General features: G+C 46.9%; 1 protein-coding gene across 1 annotated transcript in view; it reads right to left on the reverse strand.

Annotated features, from left to right (window-relative positions):
- The window catches only part of SMARCAD1 (SNF2 related chromatin remodeling ATPase with DExD box 1), a 1,912,998-nt gene that overhangs the window by 1,687,285 nt on the left and 201,287 nt on the right, over window positions 1–24,426 (reverse strand). Inside the window, exon 4 of the mRNA XM_069630562.1 lies at window positions 17,720–17,894. Within this exon, the coding sequence (XP_069486663.1) occupies window positions 17,720–17,894 (175 nt within the window). The remainder of the gene's footprint in view (window positions 1–17,719; window positions 17,895–24,426) is intronic.

A 24,426-nucleotide genomic window follows, 5' to 3' on the forward strand; every position in this document is an offset into this window, starting at 1 on the left:
TTATCAGTACATCCTTTCTGCGTACAGAGGGCAGAAAGGCCTTCAGTGCAAGTCCGATTGCCCTCAACTCAAAAGATTGATGTGTAGTTTGGACTCCGATTGAGACCATCGACCGCAGATTGTCAGATCGTTGGTGTGGGCTCCTCACCCCGTGAATTAGGCATCAGTCACTACTGTTATAACTCTGGCAACGGTTGCCAAAAAGGTTCTCCCTTCAGAATGTTGTCCTCGCAGACCCACCACAGGAGATCCTGTGCGAGACTGCTTGGAACCTGAAGTGGGTCTGACATGTTTCCTGAGAAATGGGACCATTGTTTCCTGAGGGCCCATTGAAGGGATCTCATTCTCAGGTGAGCCTCTGGCACCAGAAATATGCAGGATGCCAAGAGGCAAAGCAACCTAAAAAAATAAAATAATAATTCGAAGGCTGGGTGACGCTGGGCACTCTGAAATTTGGAGACTATCTGTAAAATGTCTTGAGCCCTCACCTCGGGTGGAGCTCTTTCCAAAAGACGTATCCAGTACAGCTCCTATGAACTGGAGCTGGGAAGATGTCATATGAGACTTCTTGCAATTGAGGGAGAAGCCCAGTCTGACGAGAGTTGCAGGGGATGTTGAGATGATCCAAGACTTGTTCGGGAGAACACGCCCAGATCAGCCAATAGTCCTGGTAGGGGTAGAGGGGTAGAAATGAATCCCCCCCTCTCTTGAGACTCGCTGCCACCACCGCCATCAGTTTGGTGAAAACCTTCAGGGCCGAGGGCAGTCTGAAAGGCAAAACTGATAATGAGAACCGCCAACAGCGAACCTCGGGTACTTCCTGTTTTTGAGATGGTTTGGCACATGAAAGTACGCATCCTGATGGTCCAATGACACCATCCAATCCTGGAGTTAGAGGGCCTGAAGTATCTGACAAAGTGTGACCATCTAGAATTTGTCCTTCCTGAGGAACTTGGTCAGTATCTAAAATCAAAGATGGGTCTCAGTCCTCCGTCCTTCTTGGGTATGAGTACCATTGCTTGTTCCTTTCCGCTACAGGCAACAGTTCTATAGAACCTTTCTCTAGCAGGTTAAACATTTCCTGCATAAGGAGCGGATCTGGAATCCTCAAAGAATGGCTCCCTGGTGGATGGTTCTGAGGTCTCTGAATGCAAGTAAGTCAGTAACCGGGGGCTATGGTTTCCAATGCCCAAGCATCTGAAGTAACGTCTCACCATTCTTTCAGATGCTGAAACAGCCTGCCTCCCATGGATGTTTTGTGACTCAAGACCTCAGGAGGTTTTGAGGCGGCTGATGCAGTGGCTGTTGGTAAGGATGCCCCTGCTTGAGTGGGCTTCGCACTGCTCCCTCGTCTACCATGAGGGAATCTTCTTTGACCAGCCATTCCTCTGGCTGTTCCAACTGATGAGTAGCAGCAAAAACATCTGCCCCTCCAAGGCCGCCCACTGGAACAAAAAGGCTGAGGCTGCCTAATAGCGTCAACCAAGGATTTGGCTGCCGCCTTTGACGTCTGTAACTTCTCAAGGCTTTAGTCAGTCTTGTTGCCAAAAATGTGAGACCCATCAAAAGGCATGTTGAGGAGTCTGGATTGCACATCAGGTGAATATCCCGACTTCCCCAACCACGCAAATTTGCGTATTACGGTGCTTGTTGCCATGGCTCTGCTCATGCAGTCAGCAGAACCCAGACCCGATTGAAGAGACTCACATGGCTTCCTTGCCGTCTCTAACAATAGCCAAGAACCCGACACGTCCCCCCTCCCACCCCTGGGAATGTGCTCAGCCGCCATGGAAATACAGTCCCATAGAGCGAATGAGAATGTTGCTAGGGCACACGTGGAGTTGGCGGATTTAAGAGCCATGCTCTGTGTAGAAAATAATGTTACTGCCCATCCATCTACTCTCTTGTCATCCCCATCTGGAGGGATAGTTGGATAAGATGGCTGCTTGGAAGTTGCAGTAGCTGCCTGTACCACCAGACTCTGGAATGGGATGTTTTGACAAGTAGTCAGGGTCACTACTGGAAGAGTAGTTATTTTTTGGTCAGGTTTTTGTTTACTGCCGATTAGTCTCTGGCGGTTCCCAATCTGCTGACACTCTTTTTTGGAGAGCCAATCTAGACTCTTCCGAAATAAAGCTCTCAGACACATTTGGTGTACCAAATTGAAGACCACAAGGTGCATCATTGTCTGATGGCTCATTTTCCTCATAAATTGAGGTGAGATTTGAAATAATCTTTCCTTGGTAAAGGAATAAAGGTCTTGTCTGCGATAGGCATCGAAGGCTTAAGAAACTGAACTCGGCGCTTGAGGAGTCAATTTTCGGCTTCGATGGCGCCATTGGTGTAGAAGGCGCAGCTGGCATCAAAGGCGCAGCTGGCATCGACGACCTCTACCGATGTTTGAACTTACAGCTTGAAGGATCCTCCTATGACCCTTTCCTTACCTGCTTCTTTGGAAGGCACGGTAGGAACATGGCTTGCCGAGGGTTTTTGTTTCTGAAATATTTTTTGAATTTCAGATCGAAATGCTTCCCATTCGGCAGGTGTCAAGCTTTTCATGGGACAAGATACCCTCTCAGGGGAGGTGTCCAAAGTTGAAGAGGGCAACCGGTGGTGCCTCTTTTTCGACTTCAACGACGAGTGGTGGGAGCCACTCCTTGACCTTTATCTTTTAATCCTCTTCCTTCGAGGAGAGTCGCCTCTCAGCTCATCCGAACCTTTCGACTGGGTAGTCGAGGGGGATATATTTTTTTACCTACCGCCGATTTCCCCTTTTGCTCCTTCAGAGCCTTTCCGGTCATTGACTGGCATTTGGAGTAGGCCGAGGTCTTATGGTCCACCCAGAGACACCACAGACAAACTCAGTGTGGGTCGGTTAACGACATCTTAGAATCACAGTCCGACACTTCTTGAACCCGGTCTTCGAGGTAGTAGGTTTCGAGGAAGACGACATTGCATAGTTTAGAACAAAAGAGGCACGCCGTAGTTTCTCGAAGTGTATGCTTACTCTGGAAAACTGAACTGAAGCCATCGGGCGCTGCACGTGCCCTATATACCTTCGATGACATCCACGAGACGGCAGCCCTCGTGGGACATTGAGTCGACTGCATCGTCGCACATTGCCCTCTGCGGGAAGAAAAAAAAAAAAGCAGCTGAAGCTGGATGTCGAATATCAAAGATGAGGAATACGTGGGAGGACACAATCCATTCCAAATGTCTGTTCTACATTTCTCCAGAGAAGTGGTCAACATTTTAAGTTGTAAGCTACTAGCAAGCCATCAAAACCATCATGGTACATCAACGCTCAACATACACAGCACACCATTTTTTACTCACCAAGAGTCAATTATCACTAGCCAACAGTTAGTGGTGTCCACATGTTGAGCCCTGCTCCAGGCAATCATCCACTTTTGAACCAAAGATGACATCAAGTAATGTGAATAAGTTTGTTTGGTAAAACTGCACAAAATCAAGAGGTCTGTATCTAGGAGCAGAGAGGCTGAAAGCCACACTCCGGTCAAATGACTTGTCTATGCAATCAAAGGTACCCAGATTTTATCATTTGATTTGCAGTGACCTCACCACAGACTCCACCTTCAAGATATATGACAATGCATTACTTACCGTAAAAGCATTTCTGATGGTTGTATCTGCTTAGATTCACATGCTGTGCATAGGTCCGACATCCAGTGGTCACTGCGGAGTATTGCATTTTGTTTTTCGTAGTCGAAAAGGGGATGTCGACAAGGCGTGTCTGAAACACTATCCCTATAGTGACGTGCGTTGTACCCACAATCCCTCACGCGTCGAGGTCCCTCTGTTTGTGTTTTTCTGCCCTGAGGGAGCCTTCTAGACTTGAGTGAGTACAGAAAAGAGAGATATGAAAGGAAGTCTATGTTCCTTCCATCCGAGCGGGGAGGAAGGGTGGGCGCATGTGAATCTAAGCAGATACAACCATCAGAAATGCTTTTACGGTAAGTAATGCATTGTCTTCTGATGTTTGTTAATCTGCTTAGAATCACATGCTGTGCATAGACTAGCGAGCAGTACCCGGAGTTGGCGGTGGGTTATGAGAAGGAACAGTAGAGAAAAGATGTCTTAATACTGCCTGTCCCACATGGGAGTCAGATCTCGAGTGTGCATCTAGACAGTAGTGTTTTGTAAAGGTGTGCACAGAACTCCAGGTAGCCGCTTTGCAGATGGACTCAAGGGGAACATTTGCAATGAATGCTATGGACGCTCCCGTGCCACGAGTAGAGTGTGCTCTTGGCTTAAAGGGCAGTTCTCTCTTAGCAAGAGTATAGCAGAGTGATGCATTGAACAATCCATCTAGAAATAGTGGACTTTGAAACTGCATCCCCTTCTCTTCCTGCTGCCACCGAGACGAAGAACTGATTAGTCTTCCTCAGTGGTCTGGTTCTTTCCATGTAGAACATGACCGCTCTGCGCACATCTAGTGTGTGCAGACTTTTTTCTCCCAAGTTGGAAGGATTTTGAAAGAACGTTGGTAGTTCTATAGACTGGTTTACGTGGAATTTCGAGATGAATTTCGGTGCAAACCTTGGGTGCGTGCGTAGAACCACCTTATCTCTGTGAACTGTAATGAAGGGGTCTAGAACAGAAAGAGCCTGTAGTTCACTTACTCTCCTGATGGAGGTGATAGCTATTAGAAAAGGAGTCTTAAGAGTGAGGTCTTTAAGAGATGCTTTGTGCATGGGTTCAAATGGTGAGCCCATGAGTCTGGCAAGTACCACGTTAAGGTCCCATCCGGGAGCTGGGTCAGCTATCGGGGGGTGTATTCTCTTTACTCTCTCCATGAAGGCCTTTATAACAGGGATCTTCCACCACGACACTGAGTTGGGAAGTGGTGTATGCAGAAAGTGCCGCTAGGTGGACTTTAATGGAATTGAACACTAGACCTGAATCCAATAAATGGGTGAGGTATAGAACAATATGTGTGGGAGAGCAGTCAATCGGGTTGATGCTCTTTCCTCTGCACCAGATGACAAATCTCTTCCACTTGCTAGAATAGCAGTGGCGAGTGTTAGGTTTTCTGGCTTCCCTGAGGATGTCCATGCATCTCTGCGGGAGCTGTAGATGTCCAAATTCTATGATCTCAGGAGCCAGGCTGCTAAGTTCATGTTCTGGGGGCATAGATGCAGAGTCCTGCCCTTGTCTTGTGACAGCCTGTTGTACGGGCAGGGGAGTTTCACTGGGGGAGATAGAGACATCTCCATCAAGTGAGCGAACCATGGCTGTCGGGCCCACATTGGGGCCACCAGTATCATGGTCACTTGTTCCTGGTGCATCTTGTGCACCACCTTGTTGAGAAGGGGAGTCGGGGAAAAGCGTAAACAAATTTCCCTGACCATTGAATTGACAGACCGTTCCCCTTGGATTGGTTCTGGGGGTACCTGGAGGCGTAACTTTGGCGTTGTGAGTTCTCCAGGGTTGCGAACAAATCTATTTCTGGGAATCCCCATTGCGTGAAGACGTCGAAGACGATGTCTTCGTGCAGTCGCCATTCGTACTCTTCGGGCAGGGGGAAATCTCTGCTGAGTTTGTCTGCCAGCAGATTGAGTTCCCCTGGTACATGTTGTGACAGTAGGAACATGTTTTGTTTGAGAGCCCACTTCCATATATTTTGGGCCAGTTTGGACAGTCCTGGAGAGTGGGTGCCCCCCTGCTTGTTGATGTACTACATGGCTGTGGTGCTGTCTGTAAGGACCATCACTGGTTTGCCTTGTAGGTGTTCCTGGAAGGCTTTTAGCGCCTTGAACACAGCTAGTAGCTCCAGTAGATTTATGTGTTTGGATGCTACGTTCGGAGTCCACACTCCGTGAGCAGTCTGATGGGATAGGTGAGCCCCCCATCCTGTGAGGGATGCGTCTGTGGTTAGAGTGGCTTCCGCCGCGGGTGTGGCAAAGGGTTTCCCTCTTACCAGGTTTTCCTTTGTCCACCACCGTAGCGAGAGAACCAAGGCCTGCGAGACCACCACTAGATCGTCCCATAGTCCGCTGGCCTGACACCACTGGCTGTAGAGCCACTTTTGCATTGGGCGCATGCGCAGGCGCGCGTGAGGTACCAAATAAATACACAACGCCATCATTCCTAGCAAGCGCATTGCTTTGCGTACCGTCACCTCTCGACCGGCCACATATTGAGGGATCTGAAACAGCATGTTTTGGACCCTCTCGTTGGAGGGGAAGACGAGGCCGTCCTTTGTTTGAATTAGAGCCCCTAGGAATTGTTTGATCTGGCTGGGGTCTAGGCTGGACTTCTTTTCGTTGATGGAGAAGCCCAGCTGGAACAAAAGGTCTACAGTCTTTTGGGTATTGGAGAAGCATGTTTCGTAAGAATCCCCTGTTATGAGCCAGTCGTCGAGGTAAGGGTAAACTGGGATGGACAACCTGCGCAGGTGGGCCGCTGCCACTGCCAGTACCTTCGTGAATACCCTTGGTGCAGATGCTATGCCGAAGGGTAGCACTCTGAACTGGTAGTGTTTGCCCTCTATCATAAACCTGAGGTATTTTCTGTGCGCTGGCAACATTAAAATATGAAAGTATGCATCTTTCATGTCTAGTGTTGTCATGTAATCTCCTTGTGATAGCAGGTTGATCACTTCCTGTAAGGTCACCATACGAAACTTCTGGGGTTTGACAAACTTGTTCGCTGGGCGCAGATCTAATACAGGGCTCATGGTTAGATCCTTTTTGGGTACAAGAAAATACACTGAATAAATACCTTCTGTTACCTGAGACAGAGGCACGACCTCTATGGCTCCTTTTTCCAGCAGTTGTTCTACTTCTTGGAGAAGGATGGCAAGGTGTTCTGGTGTCATGCGTCGTCCCCTCGGGGGTCTGTATGTTGGGGAACCGTTGAATTCAATGCAGTATCCGTGGGCTACGGTGGAAAGTACCCAGCGGTCTGACGTTATTCCCTCCCATGCTGGAAGAAAGGATGTTAGCCGGCCCCCGACCGGTGTTGCATGGGAGGGGACGCGAATCTTCGCGTCACTTGGTGTTGTTGGGGGCTTGGGAGCCTCTGGGGGTGGACCCCCGACCTCTCCCTTTGCCACGGCGCTGGCCTCTTTGGCTGTACTGCCCACTATTGGTCTGGTAATTGGTGGCAGGGTACTGTTGCTGCTGATTCTGTTGTTGGCGTTGGCCACGAAAAAAGTGTTTGTTGCCATAGCCGCGTCTGGTAGTGGGCTTAGAGATCTGGTCAAGAGTTTTGATAGTATCAAACTCTTTTTTAGCCATCTCCAGAGCCTCATCCACCGCTTTCCCGAAGAGGTTTGAGTCTTCAATAGGTTTATTTATTAAAGCCGCCTGTGTCTCCGGTTTGAACCCTGAGTTACGCAGCCATACATGGAGTTTTAGGAGTATTCCCTGAACCAGGGAAAGTCCCGCTGTCTCTGCAGCATCCAGAGAGTTCTTCACAATGCTCTGGTTGACCTGGGTTCCTTCGCCAATAGTTGATAGCAGGCGTGTCCCTAGCGGTTCCGGCGCTTCTTCGGCGTCTTTGCGCAGTTTGGCCCACTGCGCGTCCGCGTAGCTAGCTAGCAAGGAATTGTTGTTTGCAATTCTTGCAGAAAAGGCACCCGAGGATGTGACTCTCTTTCCAAGGGCATATAATCTCTTGCCCTCCTTGTCAGGTGGTGCCTCGCTGGTGGACAGCGGCACCCCTGCCCTCTTCCTTGTATTAGTTACTACAAGGGAGTCAGGAATAGAATGTCCCCTGATGTACAGCGGGTCTAAGGGTGAAGGAGTGAAAAGTTTTTCAATTCTTGGATTAACTCCTCTGATTAGTGTGGGCGTGGATAGCGAAGGGATGATTCTTCTCTTCACTGAAGCGAGGAGGGGAATGGTCTGGCTGACCGGGGGTTTCTCCTTAATTACTCTTTCCACAAAGTCTATTTCAGGAGAGATCTCCCCAGTGTCCAGTTCGAAATGTGCTGCTGCTCTGCGCAACAGGGCATTGAATGTGGGCTGATCGTCTATGGGAGACGTGTTCCTAACAGGTGAATTGTCAGGAGGATTTAGGTTCAGGACATCAGTGTCCGAATATACTGATGGGGATTGCCAGGGATGTGAAGGCCCTTCTTCTGGATTTTCTCCAAAGCCTTCTCCTACCATGCCTGGGCTGTCTTCCAGACCTTCCTCCTGGTTCTGTCCCTCTTCATCGTCCACAAATTCATCCTCCTCCTCCAAGTATTGTTCCTCACCAGTGAGGTCATACACATTATGGAAATCTGAGGCTGTGTCCTGCTGGGAAGGGTTGAATAGTCTTGGATATTTAGCCCTGGGGTCCTCCTGAGGCCCTTCTCTTGTTCTCTTAGGAGTGGGAGGGTTCTGGGTCTTCATAAACCTCTCCATCCTCTCCATGCAGAGATGGAGCCTTTCCATGGTCTCATGGGGTACCCCTGAGCGGTCTAGCGGGGGAAAATTAGTGTCTTCCGCCTGAAAACGGCTTGACCTCTCCCATAACGTCGAGGAAAGTGTCCCGTCGCCTTCAGAAAAGCCTTCCGGTGTGCTGGGGGTCTCCCCGACTGAAGGGGGTAGTCCCTGTCTTTCTTCGGGCCTTTTCGGCGTGTCTTTCAACCTTTGCGTAGCGCTCGACGTGTCTTTCGGTGTACGCTTCTGGGCGTCGGCTACAACGATCCTCACCAAGCTCTCTCTGACTAGTTTGTCAGAGGAGGGCTGTGGTTTCGACGTTACGGGTGTCGATCGTTCTACGGCGGCGTGCGCTCTCTGCTGGTGCGCGCCGGCCGATGGTTTGGGGGCGGCGCCCTTATTTGCCGAAAGCCCAGTCGCTGGTGGCGGCTGCGAGAGGGGCTTCGAACCTGAACGGTCCGAGGAGGCCGCCGGTGGAACCTGCGTCTCCTTGGGCGCTGATGCTTTCTTCGTCTTCGACGAAGAGCCGTGGGTTGTGTGTTTATGGGTGGTAACATGTGCGTCATTGTCGCCGGGGTGTTCATCCCCATAAGCAGGGCGTGAGCCGAGCCCGTCGGGGCCGGGGACAGACGACAAAGAGCGCGAGCGCTCTTTAGAAGGGTCTACGACTTCCGTAGCGGAGGTCGTGTTATCACGTTCCTCGTCACTGTCGGTGGCAGCGGCGGCGGGTGAGGAATCGGCCTTCGACATAGCGTAGGCCGCCCACCTCTTGACCCTACGGTCTTTTAGAGTCTTTGACTTAAGAAGCCGACAAGCCGTGCAACCCTCCTCCTTGTGATCGAGGGGCAAGCAGCGGTTACACCGTGAATGCTTGTCCTTCCAAGTGAACTTGCCCTTGCAACGCGGGCAGAACCTAAAGGGTGTCCTCTCCATAGCTGAGGCAGTAAATCATGATAACGACCCCAAGGGAAAGGAAGGGGAAAGGGAAAGGCATTCTCAGAAAGGAAACAAGAGCTGTCCCACGACCCCACTCTCCCTACTGTATTTGGCCTGCGAGGCCAGGCCACGTGTTCGGCAACGCCGAAGTATCTCCTCCGCTCGTCCCCTCCGTCGAAGATCTTGCTCGGCGGAGAACAGCTTCACAACTGCGTCGAGGGAGGGATCTATGTGTTATATATTATAAGAAAACGACCAAAGGTCGAGGAGATGAAATCTGCAATGTCTCTCGAGGAGCTCCGCGTAAAGGCGACCAGTAGCTGGGCGGAAAAAAACAATCTGAGGGACCTCGACGCGTGAGGGATTGTGGGTACAACGCACGTCACTATAGGGATAGTGTTTCAGACACGCCTTGTCGACGTCCCCTTTTCGACTACGAAAAACAAAATGCAATACTCCGCAGTGACCACTGGATGTCGGACCTATGCACAGCATGCGATTCTAAGCAGATTAACAAACATCAGAAATATATATATCTTTTTTTTTTTTATTAAGTCAGTCGTGCGTTAGGGCTGCCTCCTTGACGACATTCCATAATAAGTGTCTAAGCTGCGTTTTTGTGGATAAAGCATTAACAGCTTCCTGAGCCAAACACTCTCCTTACCAATGATTTTCTGTCAGAGGGCACTTTGGCCTTCCTAGTATTCCTACTGGGTGGACAAAACTCCATTGCTACACCCATGACCGGAACAACTGATTGCAAACCCAACTTAAAATAATGTCTGCATAACCACATGCCTGAGGTCTTTCAGTCTCCAAAACTCCTATATTGGACTGCACTTCCTCCAGCAACAAATTCAGAACTGCCTCATGTTGCTCGCCTTCACAAGATATACAAATTCACATTCACCAACTTCATGGTATAGACAACCAATGGTACTGTGTGCCTTCTATCCTTTTCCCAAATTTGTATGGGCACTTCAGCTTGTTCCAATAGTGGGCGTCCTTTTCAATGATGACTTTCCCAGAGCCCGATTAAATTGATTTCCTTTAAGCCATTTAGCTACCATCTTTAGTAAATTATAGTTTCTGTCTATTTAAAATCAATGTTGTATATTGGGTATATATCCGACTCAAGTGTCACATGTGTATCATATTAATAGAGGCTAAGCAAAGCAATACATGGCAGTAACGGTGTACATAAAACGGAACCAAAACATTGCAAAAACACTAAAATCAGCAATAGCAACTAAAATGTTGTGCCCATGAACATTTTAAATCCGTAGAAGATATTTTTGTGACCCCCCCCCCCCCCCAAATCCTTTACAGGACAGTGAGTGGAGTCAACCAATAGTCTTGCCGGAGGTATTAGGCACACCCAACATCTTAAGAGGCTGCCAGAGTCCAAAACTCGCCCCACCCTCTTCACCCAAGTAGAAGCTCATGGTTAATCACTTTTAACCCTCAAATAAATGCAGACTATTTGCAATGTGACAGCTTCATTAACAATTCCATCCTTTCATTTATCAGATTTACTGAGCCCTTACTGTTTTAGTGTATGGTTCCTTTAGACCAGTGCTGGAAATGGAAAACCTGTATTGGGCGGACTGTCACTTCTTAGGAGGGGCGTGGCCCCGGCCAGGTTGCGCAACACAGTATCTCCACATAAAACCCAATCCTCTTGATTTGCATAAAAGCAAATGGCATTATGGAAACAATGTGCACAATTTTATATGTTAAACATGTCTCATAGCGATTCAGTAAGAAACCCTTTTAAGCGAATAATGGACACTTCTGTTTTGATTGGTCAGAATATTCATCCTAATAAAGAGAAGTCTGTAAATGCAGGACATGTATACTAGTTTGAACAGCTGCAAAACTGTATGTGAGGCTTTGGCAGTTTCTGTATATATTCTACATATATATTCTACAGTAGGGATGTAACGGTATACCGTTATAGATACTGTGAACAGCTTAATTGAACTATAATAACCGTCACATAGTTTATACCGGTATACCGTTTTAGGGCCTGCAGCAATTAAGTGAGCTTTTGAATCTGATTTGGAAAGGCTGCAGTAAGCAAGTGCTGCGCAGTCTGGATCTTGCACTGTGGGATGGGGCGTCTGTTGGCCTTGTTTGGCAGATAAGAGCATAGGGAAAGTGAGGCCACATTAGTAAATGCAGCTTTGCTGCTGTGACCGCTCTTTCTCTGTGATCAGTAGAGTCGGGTTAAACATCAGCTGATTTGTAGTTTTCCCACAAATTTGAAAGTTGGGGGAACACCACATCACAGAATTCAAAGGGGGGAATGAATTGGATGCCATTCTGATGCATGTCCACAAAAAAACATTAACTATGTTGACTGAATGAACACTGGGCCTATCAGTGCTTTGTGCTAGTATATAAACTGCTCCCCCCCACTGTCCTCCATATAGATTTGCACATTGGCACTAGAGTTGTTGCTTCGCTTGATCCTTCACCTACCTTCTGCATATGGCACTAGACTCAAGCAGGCAGGACAGATTCTACATTCAATTTGAAGTATCCAGAGCAATGGGGGTGAGATATTTTTCAGGTCTATCCTCGATTTGTGACACCACCCATGAAAGCATTCCTCTGTCTCAACTCACATGACAAGGGTCCTAATGCGCTCAGACCTGGGGAAAATGGTAATGATGGGGCTGTGGTAGTCTAGGCCATATTTGTGCCGATATGTATTTTAACTGTCATTTAAAAAATGTTTTTGTGCCACTATCTTTAAGAAGGTAAACATTTATTGCAAGAATCAAGAAAGAAATCAACAGCACCCACTGAACGCTGTCCTGTTAGGATTACATGGTCAGTGGTGACTCCAACATCAGACTTTTATAATAAACCAGGCAGATAGTAAACAAGCTATAGTGATTTGATCAATATGCAACCTTTGGGTGAATGTGTGTTGGCTATGACATTTTGACCAAAGAAACACAACGACCTCATGAGTGACTTTTCTCCCTTCAATGGGATAAAGCGTTATCAAAACAAACCTTTATGACTGATCGCAGCGAGGGGTCATGATGCCCATGCGGTTCCAAAATAATACAGGTCGAGGCCGATTTTCAAAGCGATGACCTGTGACTGAGCAGCTAGCTCATTGCTCAAAATGTGCATTTTAACACATCCACTAGTCACTCTTTCATTCAAGGCGATCAACGATTGAGCGCCATGAACGACCAAATCTGCAGCCGCCTGAGATTCCTGGAGGATCAGCTAAAAATGTGCAGAGACAAGTTTCAAAATGCTGACAATTTATGACATTAAAGAAAATGTTAGTTAAGATTAGTTAACTCCACCTGCTATACCGCGATAACCATGATATACTGTCATTTGGCAAGAAGGTTATCATACCACCATAAAACCACTACCGTGACACCCTTAGTCTCCAGTACAGAGTGTTCTGAACGCTCCTTGAAGAACAGGTTGTGCAGCGGGAAGAACCTGCGCTACAACGAGCAGACTGCTTTAGATTAGGCAGCGCTTCGTGCCGGGTCAGAGTGTTCTGCTCGTGAGACAGTCGTGTCTGGGGGACGGAGCTCTGCTCCGGCAAGACGTGTTTTTCCAGAGCGCCGCTCAGTCTTGTTCCCAGCACATTCCCTGCACTGCTTTAGACGCATAGTTAAGAATCATCACGTCCGTTCAATAATTAGGGGTTGCAGGACATGAGTGGGAGTCCATGAGAGAGCACACGCTCGTAACACGATGCCGTCTTCCTGTGTGGTCATTATCACTACGAGAGTGTGTGGCTCATAAGCCTGGATTAACATTTATTACCAGAGGTTAACACTTGCCTACTTTCATAGACATGAAGCAGAAGCGGCCTCAAAATACAGTTGTACCGCGTGAGCATACTTGGAGGTTAAAATTGCAACTAGCGTTTAGAATGACTTACAGTCAGGGGTCTTGCTAGTTTTGGAAAATATCCCTGGCTACGATAATGTCAGGACTGTTGGGACTTGGGGCTAGCTAGCCTTTTGGTTATAGCCCCGAGCTTCTATCCGGGCTATAGACCCTCAGCCCTCCCCCTCAGCAAGCCTCTGCTTATAGTTCCAGCGTGGTTTACAAAATAAAAACATGTTCGGCAAAAGCTGTGTTCAGCAAGACAGGGCCTGTTTGCTCCCTCTAGTCTAAGGTCTTCCTAGAAAAAAGTGAATTGCCAATAGAAGTAATACGAGATCTCTCGTTCCAGGTGTATGCCTATACCCTTGCTTTTGGCACTGTAAATAAAGTGTTGTACAGCGCAGTACTGGAAATGGAAAACATTTTTTGAGGGAACTGTCACCTCTCTGGAGGGACAGAGCTGTGGGAAGGTGGGAGCAAGGCCCCCCGGCCAGGTTGCGCAACCCAGTATCTTCATGGAACCCAATCCTAGCGATTGACATAAAAGCAAAGAGCACTATAGGAACCTCATAATGTCCACAATGTTAAATATGTCTTATATTGATTCATTAAGAAGCACTTTTAAGGGAATAATGGACTTCAGTTTTGATTGGCCTCAATATTCACCCTAATAAAGAGATGTCTGTAAATTGCAGGACATATATATATATTATTGGGTCACTATGAATTTTTTTGCAAAGTTTGGTGAGGATTCGTCCAGGGGGGGGGTCCCAAAACTTTTTTTTTCTTTTTTTTCCCCCATAGACATGATGGGAAAAAAAATTGCTCACGCCTACAGCCCAAACCGCTGGACGGATTTACACCAAATTTGCGGCAGGAGCGGCTGCTTGGTCCCGGAAGCGTGCTTTGCTTTATTTGGTGTAAATCCGTCCAGTAGTTTTAAAAAAAAATGACAAAAATCTAAGTGAAAAAAATTAGTGATATCTGTGTTCGCTTCGCGGACACACTTCCCTGTTCGCTCCGCTGACAGGACGGTGATTGGGCAAGCAGCTTGCGTGATGTCCGCGGACATCTGACGTGCTCTCTCACGGGATGCGGTGAAAGCGTGCAGTGCGTCTGGCTTCAGAGACACCCGCCATCTTTGTTCCTCGCCGCCTGCACAGTAAGTCTTGTGTCTGTCTCCTGTTCCTCCCATCCCGCTCATGCCCCGTGTCTCCTTCTTGTCCCCTCCCCACCCCCACTCATGCTTCGTGTCTCCCCTGTTCCTCCAGCCCCCCCGCTCGCCATCGGCACACGGTGGCCAGCGGAGGGCTGAGGAGCGGGATCTGCCGCCTGCACACGAACGCCATGTGTCTCTCTCCCTCCCCCCACCCCCGCTCATGCCCTGTGTCTCTCTCCCCTGCCCCCCGCTCATGCCCCGTGTGTCTCTCTCCCCCCCACCTCCCGCTCATGCCCCGTGTGTCTCTCTCCCCTTCCCCCACCCCCCGCTCATGCCCTGTGTTTCTCTCCCCTGACCCCCCACACCCCGCTCATGCCCCGTGTCTCTCTTGTTGCCCCCCCACCCCCCTGCTCATGCCCCGTGTCTGTTGACCCCCCCACCCCCCGCTCATGCCCCGTGTTTCCCTCATGTTACCCCCTACTCATGCCCTGTGTCTCCCTCGTGTTCCCCCCACCCCCCGCTCATGCCCCTTGTCTCTCTCCTTTCCCCCACCCCCCGCTCATGCCCCTGGTCTCTCTCCTTTCCCCCCCACCCCGCTCATGTCCGTGTGTGCCCTGTACCCCCCACTCATGCCCGTGTTTCCCTCGTGTTCCTCCCCACCCCCCGCTCATACCCCGTGTCTCCCTCATGTTCCTCCCCACCCCCCGCTCATACCCCGTGTCTCCCTCATGTTCCTCCCCACCCCCCGCTCATACCCCATGTCTCCCTCATGTTCCTCCCCACCCGCTGCTCATGCCCTGTGTCTCTCTCGTGTTCCCCCCACCAACGCTCATGTCCCGTGTTTCCTTCCTTTCCCCCCCACCCCCTGCTCATGTCCCATTTGTACCCTGTTCCCTCTCACCCCCCGCACGTGCCCATGTGTCTCCCCTGTTCCCCCCACCCCCTGCTCATGCCCTGTTGTGTTCTTTATACACCCCGCCTTCCCTTTCCATGGTGGCCATCTTGGTAAAAGATTTTCCTTCCTAGAGCGGGACGCCACAGGTGTCCCGGTGTAGGAAGGAAAATCTTTGGGTTTTTTTACAACCCAGCGTTCCCACTTTGAGGACATAAGATGTTAGTGGTCTTCATCTATTGAAAAGGATGTTATGGTGACATTGCACTAATAAAAACCTTTAAAATGTAGTAAAAAAAAAAATGTTACAGGGACGTTATGGTTAAGTTGCGCTGCTAAAAACCTATGAAATTCAGTGAAAAAACGTTGTCAAAGGGACGTTATGGTTCCAAGTAAAACCGAAAAACCCTTGAAATTCGCCAGTTATGGTAAGCTAAGCAACCATAACTCGCGCCACCACCTTGCACTGCTAAGACTAACACCCAGGACATCAAAGATGACATCACAAATGTCATTGATGACATCACATGTCTGGCTCACTCTTTTTTCTTTTGCTGACATATCTAGGCCACATGGTTTTCTTCAGTAACAGTCAGAAACTAAACATTTTATTTGTAGACGTATCCTTCAAGTAGGTTCTTACAGTAATTCCCTTAGAGTCCAGTCACATCATATGAAACATATACATACGGGAAGACACAAGCTTGAAAGACAGCAATCCTTTTTGTGCATAAAGATAATCAATAGACTTATGAGCACTTTGATAGTTCTGTTTTTTTATGGCTGTACTTTCCCTGTATATGGTCATATTTGTATACATTGTACTCACACTGCTTTCCTTAGGGTCCAATCACATCAAGTGATACATATACCTAGGGTAAACAGCAGCTTTGAAACACAGCAATCATTTATTTGCATGAAAATAATCAGTTAAATTATGAATTGTTTCTGCTACTACTTCTGGTTTTTTGCTAACTTCACTTTCCCTGTATATACCCATATTGGTATGTGTTCTTGTGTCTTTGTGTTTTGTCTATAGCAATGCAAATATGTAATACATGTGTTTTATTAGCTACTTATTACATATTTCACAGTACACAAAAATCTATTAAGAAAACAATTATTTCATTTTTCAACATATTAACATTACGAATATTATACCTTCATCGTGTACACTGCACACAATGTTATGTTTCTGTATGAGTAGCTTAGTATACTAGATAGAACCCCATAATAGAATGCTATTTATATCAATGCATCGTTCAATGCACTAATTAGGGTATGATATTTATTGCAATGATCCTTGACACTTGTTTGGCAACTTTATAATAAGAATCCCTTGTACACATTTCATGAAAAGTACATACACACGTGATGTCATCAGTGATGTCATCAATGACATTTTTGAGGTCATCTTTGATGTCCAGGGTGTTAGTCTTAGCAGTGCACGGTGGTGGCGCGAGTTATGGTTGCTTAGCTTACCATAACTGGCGAATTTCAAGGGTTTTTCGGTTTTACTTGGAACCATAACGTCCCTTTGACAAAGTTTGTTCACTGAATTTCATAGGTTTTTAGTAGTGCAACTTAACCATAACGTCCCTTTAACAAAGTTTTTTCACTGAATATATATATATATATATATATCATTTTGGACAATCTGCAGCGCTGTTTGCGAGGCTTTGGATGTTTCCAGTGCTGAGACTTCAGACAGCTCGTTGAAGAGCTGGTTACTCGTGCGTGTGATAATGCAGCTTCAGAACTGCTTGGTATATTTCTGTGCGAGGCCGTGGGCCTGAGGAAAGAGCAGCACGCAGAGTTATAGCAGGCTTAACCTGAGCTTTCACTAGCAGACTGCTTTCAGAACACTAGGCAGCGCTCTGTGCCCAGTCTTCCGAAAGCGGTCTGTTCATTAAGGCGCAGGACCTGGGAGAGACACGTGCTGGTCCATGGGTCTGGGGGATGGAGCTGCGCTTGGACAAGACATTTTTTCCAGGCGCCGTCTTGTTCTGTTCCAATCCCTGCACTGGGGCAGCACAAAGCCCTTGCAGCTCCCCAGCTGTCGTCGCCATTCCACAGAATTGCCGCTATACTGCACCGGCTTGGCGTTTATGGAAAAAAAATTAGCTCTGCCCGAGTTTCTCTCCATCAAAATTAAAATCCCAGGCTGCAGCACAAAAAGGGCCAGGAGATTGGAAAATAAACTGGCTCTGTGTCAGCTCCCATCAACATTAAAAGTCAATGCTCCAGTACAATGCCAACGAACCGTCCGCTACACTCCTGCACACAGGTTTATTGTGAAACAGGTAAACAACTTATGTATTGGCTCGCTTCCCATGCTAGTTCTAGCTACACACAACATGCAACTAATCAATGTATAACATCTGATATGAATTCCGTAATGTTGAGCAACACATTAGATTGATACAGAGATAACAGGTAAGCGCAATGCAGAATATTTACCTTTAATAATTCGTCTTCGGTTTTCTGTGGAAATATTTCCTGTAGTTTTTGGAGCTTCTGCTCGTTAGTAAAAGTTTCTTGTGTGGAAGAGTGGCCAGCACCATTTACAGGATCAGAGTCAAGGTCAGGCTTTTCATCGTCTGTTTTTTCAGGACTGCAGTTGGCATCGCCGTTTCTATACAACACACAATAGACCTGAATATTCTTTTTACATAGATACAGATTTATTTTAAACATGTTAAATAATTATTTACAATCTACATATTAACTAAATACTATATTTGCAAAGAGGGCATTACGTTGACTGGAAAAAAAACACACTGAAGAAATTAGGAAAACATAAAAAAATCAGAAACGTATTTTGCTTGTCTAACAAATTGCTCTTTTTCCATAGTTTCAGATACATTGCTGGACCATGCGCATTTTCAAATGCAACAGCAAATATTTTAAACGGTATCCAGTAATTATAACGAATACAAATAAAGAATGAAATGTAAACGACAAAAACACGGGGAAAAATATATATATGTGGGGTATGGGTTACAGCTGGTGGGAAGGGGGGAACCCCCATTCCCAAAAAACAAAAAAATATATTTTTTCGTTTTTATTTCGTTAAAATCACAATCATTTAAACAAGCTTTCCTTGAGCAAAGTTAATAACACCCTGAGCATTTGATAACATACTAGCTTTAGTCTATAGTCATCTACACAATAAACTACTTCCATATTCCTTATTTAGTAGAGCTTATAGGTCTTAGAAAAAAAGCGATTCTGAATTAAATTAGTATGGACTGAACAAAGCTCAATTATGGTGCAGCGGCCCACAGAGCTAGACAGGCTTTTCCAAGAGGAGGGTACCAGTGGACCTCTCCCCAGATTTTTCTGCCCAAATATGACCACCACCATGGAGCATTTCGTCTATATATGGAAATATTTTAGCCAGTTTCGGGAGACTATCTGTAGCTCCTGCTTCTGAACTGCCAACTGAAAGCCTGCAACTGTCCCTCAATAACGTGATTTCTCTACAGCTGCAAAACACTTGAAGGCACACAAAAAAAGTATTCACAACACCATTGCCAGGAAGGTAGGGGACTTCATCTAAAACCCGAGCCTCATTTGCTTGCCTAGAAAGGCATACAGGACATTAGGGGGAGTTTACTGGTCACACCAAACTGTTTCCAACCTCTAGATAGTACCCAAAATGATTTTACAGGCATTAAATGCTAGGATATCAAAGATTGAATCTTTTGAATGTCTGTCCAGGAGCGAGATGGTTGGTAGAGGCCCAGAATAGTGGGGCAACATTTTGACTGGGAGCCACTAGGAGCTGTGTAGAAGGGGGATTTGAGAAATCTGGTAGATTCATCACTGATCTCTGGTAGAGTCATCACTGATCTCCCGGTGGCAACAAGTTTTCATGCAGCCAGAGGACTGAACGCTATCTGAACCAGACTTTGGGGCGTATGTGTGTGGATCACATGGGAGGAGACAACCTCTGGAGTGATGTCATGACACAATCAGCTGAGACATGGTATTCCCCATTTCTCCTTGAAAATACCATGCCTATGTCTGAAACCATTATGGCCTACTGCCATACATTGCCTCCTTTTCCTATGAAGAACAGGGACCACACTCAATCAACCGTACCAATCTGATGGAATAACCCTTCACAATTCCACTTATCAAACATAACGAACTTGCCATGAAAACCTTTTTTTGCTCGTTTAAATGGCAGAAATCAATTGTTCCCAATGGAATTCGGGTCCCAGAATCCTCGAAACACTGGGACGAAAGAGGGGTTGGAGCAAAAGCCATCACAAGCGCAACGAGCATGCTAGTGTTTCCCGGCACACACCTGTATGGGAAATATAAGCATCCCAAACCAAGAGCCATTGACAGCTGCTGTGACGACTGGCGAGCGAGAGCTGAACCTCGCTAGGAGGAGCAGGGAACCGGCGAGCAGAAACCAGCGTGGAGAAGCCAATCGACTCGCAGACTGAAGGAAACTGCAAGGCTAAGAACCGCCGCAGGAATGCCAGTAGCCGATGAGACTCCTGGGTGTTCGCAAACGGAGAAGAGCAGCATTCCGCTGACTGGAGCAGAGAGGAAAGCGGGTGTGCTCAGCAGAAGCCGCAGAGGACCGGCAAACAAATAGAAGGCAGCTGCGAGGAGAAGACAGGATAGAAATCCTTCATTTGCAGGCCGCGAGAGAGTGAATCAATGCCAGTGAAGACCAGTGAGGCCACCCAGAAGCTTATCAGCGAGCACACAGTATATGAAAACCAAATTACAGAGACAGTATCAACATATTAAAAAGGGAGAATATAAATTGCAATTAACCCCTCTTCCCAATACGTGTGGCTGTGCAAAGTGTCAATACTTAAGGAACAGAAAGAGGATAACCTATCAAAGGGATAAGTTATCCAACCTTGTATATAAGGACCTGTGGGAGCGGGCAAAGATCCAGAGTGTACACAAAATAGAAGTCCTGGCAGGGGAGTAAACAAGGCCAATATTATTATTATTATTAAGTATTTCAAAAGTCCTGACTGGAGTACGCAAAGCAAGCTCAAGTATGTGAATCAGAAGTCCTGGTATGAGAGTATACCAGGCAATTTAAAAGGATTGTTATACCAAAGAAAAGAAACTATATATACCATCTGAAATTGTGAAACCGAACTGTTCTTTCTGCAAGTGTGGTAAAATAATTGTGTTAACAAGAAAGAAGAAAGTACATCATCAGAAATTGTGTAATCAAACCTGTGAGGAACTATTGTATGTAAAAAGTCTCAGAGCAAGGAGGAATCCAGGGAAAGGGACCTACCCTCTGGAACAAAGAATCGTCTTAGCTTAGGAACTTTTGTTTGAATCATTTATTCTTTAAGAACACCGTTTTTCTGAACCTTATAAGGTTCAAGACATTTCCCCTTTTTACCTTTTAATATAGTTTGTAGCGCAAGGGTCAGGATAGAACTTTCGACACAGGACAGTTTTGTTTCGACATCTTGACATGGAAAGTTCGTTAGATTTGGTTTAGGAAGGGAAATTCCTCTTAGAGCAGAGTCAGAGAGGCCTTTTCCCAACCGCTTTTATTTTAATAAAAGTCTTTGACCAAAACCGTGGCAACCTTGTGTTGGATTTTCATTTCTGACTCCTCACAGAGGGCCTAAAGGGCCACTGTCTCCACACGACCCTCCCAAACCCCAATAAGGATCGATCTGTAAACGCTAGTTGTATCTGGTGTATAAAACGTTCTCTCTCACCCTGTGCTTTAGTGTGAATACCTCAATGAGCTCCCAGCTGATTGGGATGCAAAGTGAGGAAGGGCTGAACAGAGGAGCGGGTCTGTAGCTGTCCAAAGAGCCTTGCTGTGCATTAGTATAGTTTGCAGTGTGGCATGAAAGATGAGCCTTGCTGACTTTTGGAAAGGATGGCCTGAAAGAAGGAGCCTGTGGGATGACCAGAATTTCAAAATCAAAAGCCAAGACAAGCCACCAAAATAAAAGCGGACATCAATATGACGGCAGCTGTCATTTTAAAAATGGAACACTACTTCAGTAGTGTGTGGCAGAGAAGGGAGTCACGGTTGGACATGGATTTTTATCTAGTTTGTAATGTCATAACTTTGACAGCGATCGCATAACTTGTAATGGGTTATATGTGATTTTACCAAAGTTAAATTCAGAGGGGTAAATTTTACCGAGGTAAAAAAATACCTAAATGTTTTTATTCTTTTTATTTGGGCCGCCACCTCCAAGCCCCCTCTTTTCTACCCTTTTAACCCCATCCCCACCATATATATGACATGCGTTACTCACCGTAATAGCATTTCAAATGATTTCATCTGCTTAGATTCACATGCTGTGCATACACTCTGACATCTAGTGGTAATCGCAGAGTATTGCATCTTTGTTTTCGAAGATCAAAAGGGGACGTCGACATGGGCGTGACTAACACTATCCCTAACTTGACATGTAGTATACCCAAAATCCCTCACGCGTCGAGGTCCCTCTGGTTCTGTTTTTTCTGCCGTGATTGAGCCTTATAATCAGCGTGAGCGAGTACATAAGAGCAGGTGTAAGTGGCCCATGTTCCTTCTACTCCACGAGGGGAGGAAGGGTGTGCGCATGTGAATCTAAGCAGATACAATCGTCAGAAATGCTATTACGGTGAGTAATGCATGTCTTCTGATGCTTGTCACATGCTGTGCATAGACTAGCAAGCAGTACCCAGAGATGGTGGTAGGATGTGTGAAGGAACAGTAGCAAAGAGATGTCTTAGCACTACTTGTCCAACCTGAGAATCAGACCTAGACTATATATCTAGGCAGTAGTGTTGCGTAAAGGTGTGTACAGAACTCCAGGTTGCTGCTTTGCAAATGGAATCAAGAGGAACATTTGCAATGAATGCTATGGTGAAGGGGCCCCTAGGGGACCCTCGCATGTGGAAACAAGGCACAATCACCACACACGAACTGATACGCCAGACATGAGCTTGTATTCCCAAAATCTAGGGTTTATTGCAAAGCAAATAGTCTCAGTTGGCCAACTGGGTCCCACGCCCCGCGACGTGGGTCTACTAGACCTCGGGGGACGCAAGAGAGACGAGAATCGTACAACAGTTACATATATACAAAGCAAGCATCTTACAATCAGTAGTGACACATCCAATACCACCCCTAATACATTTCCTTTGAATTCGGCACAATGATTGACAATGGTGACGAGTATGACATCTTCAAACATTCATTTAGCAACAGTTTGCAATTTTGCGAACCTACAGAAATAAGTCTCTGTTTAAAGAACACTATGCTTCTGTTTCTGCAAGCAAGCTGTGCGTAGGGGAGACACATTCCAGGCCTTGCTATCTCCTGGTTTCTATTTATGTGCTGGCGGTCAACTTGCTCCCCAGAGTTCTACAGGGCTCAGGAAAGGGGGGTGGGGTCGCAAAGAAGAGCATAATTCAAATCATTTAATGTTTGCTTCTACCATTTCTACTGTGTTTCCGAGACTAGCTGGCACCTGCTGTACTGATTAGAATGCCTTGCTGCTTACTTCCCAAGGATATGTGAGGGAGGAGACCGGGCATTTCTGTCTGGGTTACTGCGTTATGTTTCAACATGTCTCTCGCGGCCTTGCGTTATGCACCAGTGGAGCAGAATACTATTTCAGCGAAGCAGTTTTGACATGAAGCAAAAGGCAAACGTTAGAGAAAACAAAATGGCGATTTCAGTCACCTCAAAATGGCCGCACTTCAGTCAAGCTTATGGCTACATTTTTCTAATACTAAACACATGAGGCGGTTGGCCTTCGGCCAACAAAGTACATTGCCTTCTGATCGGGGGTGTCTGTTTTTCTGGACTGACAATGGTAGCCCCTGTGCCCCGAGTAGAGTGTGATCTAGGCATGAAGGGTAGTTCCCTCTTGGTAAGTGTGTAACACAGTGTGATGCAGTTAATGATCCACTTAGAAATAGCTGATTTAGAGACAGGGTCCCCTTCTCTACCAGCTGCCACTGAGACGAAGAACGGGTTTGTTTTTCTTAGTGGCTTTGTCTTTTCCAGATAGTAGCTAACCACTCTCCTCACATCCAGTGTGTGGAGACTTCTTTCCGCCACGTTAGTGGGCTTCTGGACAAAGGTGGGTAGTTCTATGGACTGGTTTACATGGAACTTCGAGATGAATTTGGGCACAAAGCAAGGGTGCGTGCGTGTGCAAAACCACCTCGTCTTTGTGAATCGTGACGAACGGGTCCCGAACTGAAAGGGCCTGCAGTTCACTAACTATCCTTATAGAGGTGATTGCCACTAAGAAGGCGGTCTTGTCGGTAAGTGCTTTAAGGCTAGCCTTGTGCAATGGTTCAAAGGGAGGCCCCATTAGTCTGGTAAGAACAACCTTCAGGTCCGACCCGGAAGCTGGGTTGGAAATAGAGGGATGAAGTCTCTTTACCCCTTTCATAAAGGCTTTAATGACAGGAATTTTCCACAATGAATCCTTGCTCTGGGACGTGATGTATGCCAAAAGCACAGCAAAGTGGGCTTTCAGAGAATTGAAAGCCAGTCCTGAATCTAACAGGCGAGTTAGGTAAAGGGCAATATCTTTAGGTGAGCATTCAATAGACTTGATGCCCTTGCCATTACACCATATGGCAAAGCGCTTCCATTTGCTGGAGTAGCAATGCCTAGTGTTAGGTTTCTGTGCTTCTCTGAGTATGTCCATGCATCTTTGAGGAAGCTGGAGGTGCCCAAACTCTATGACCTCAGAAGTCAGGCTGCTAAATTGAGAGTTTGAGGGCATGGATGCAGTGTTTCCCCATGGTCTGGAGACAGCATGTTGAACGGGCATGGCAGCTTCCTGCGAGGGGAAGACTGACATTGCCATGAGATGGGAGAACCAAGGATGGTAGGCCACATTGGTGCATCGTGTGCACTATTCTGTTGAGCAGGAGGGTCGGGGGCGGGGGAGAAGAGACATTTCACGGACCATGTTATCCAGAAACCATTCCCCTTGGAGTGGTTCTGCGGGTACCTTGAGGCGTAATCTGGGCATGTGGCGTTCTCCAGAGTAAAAAATACGTCCATCTCTGGGAAGCCCCATTCTGCAAAGACATTGAGTACAATGTCCTCCTGTAGCGGCCACTCGTGCTCTATGGGGGGGGGGGGTGAGTCTCTGCAGAGTACGTTCGCCAGACGTTTGAGTTCCCCTGGA

This window comes from Ambystoma mexicanum, chromosome 6q (genome assembly GCF_040938575.1).
Source record: "Ambystoma mexicanum isolate Mex_15411 chromosome 6q, UKY_AmexF1_1, whole genome shotgun sequence".
In the NCBI taxonomy this organism is placed as follows: Eukaryota; Metazoa; Chordata; class Amphibia; order Caudata; family Ambystomatidae; genus Ambystoma; species Ambystoma mexicanum.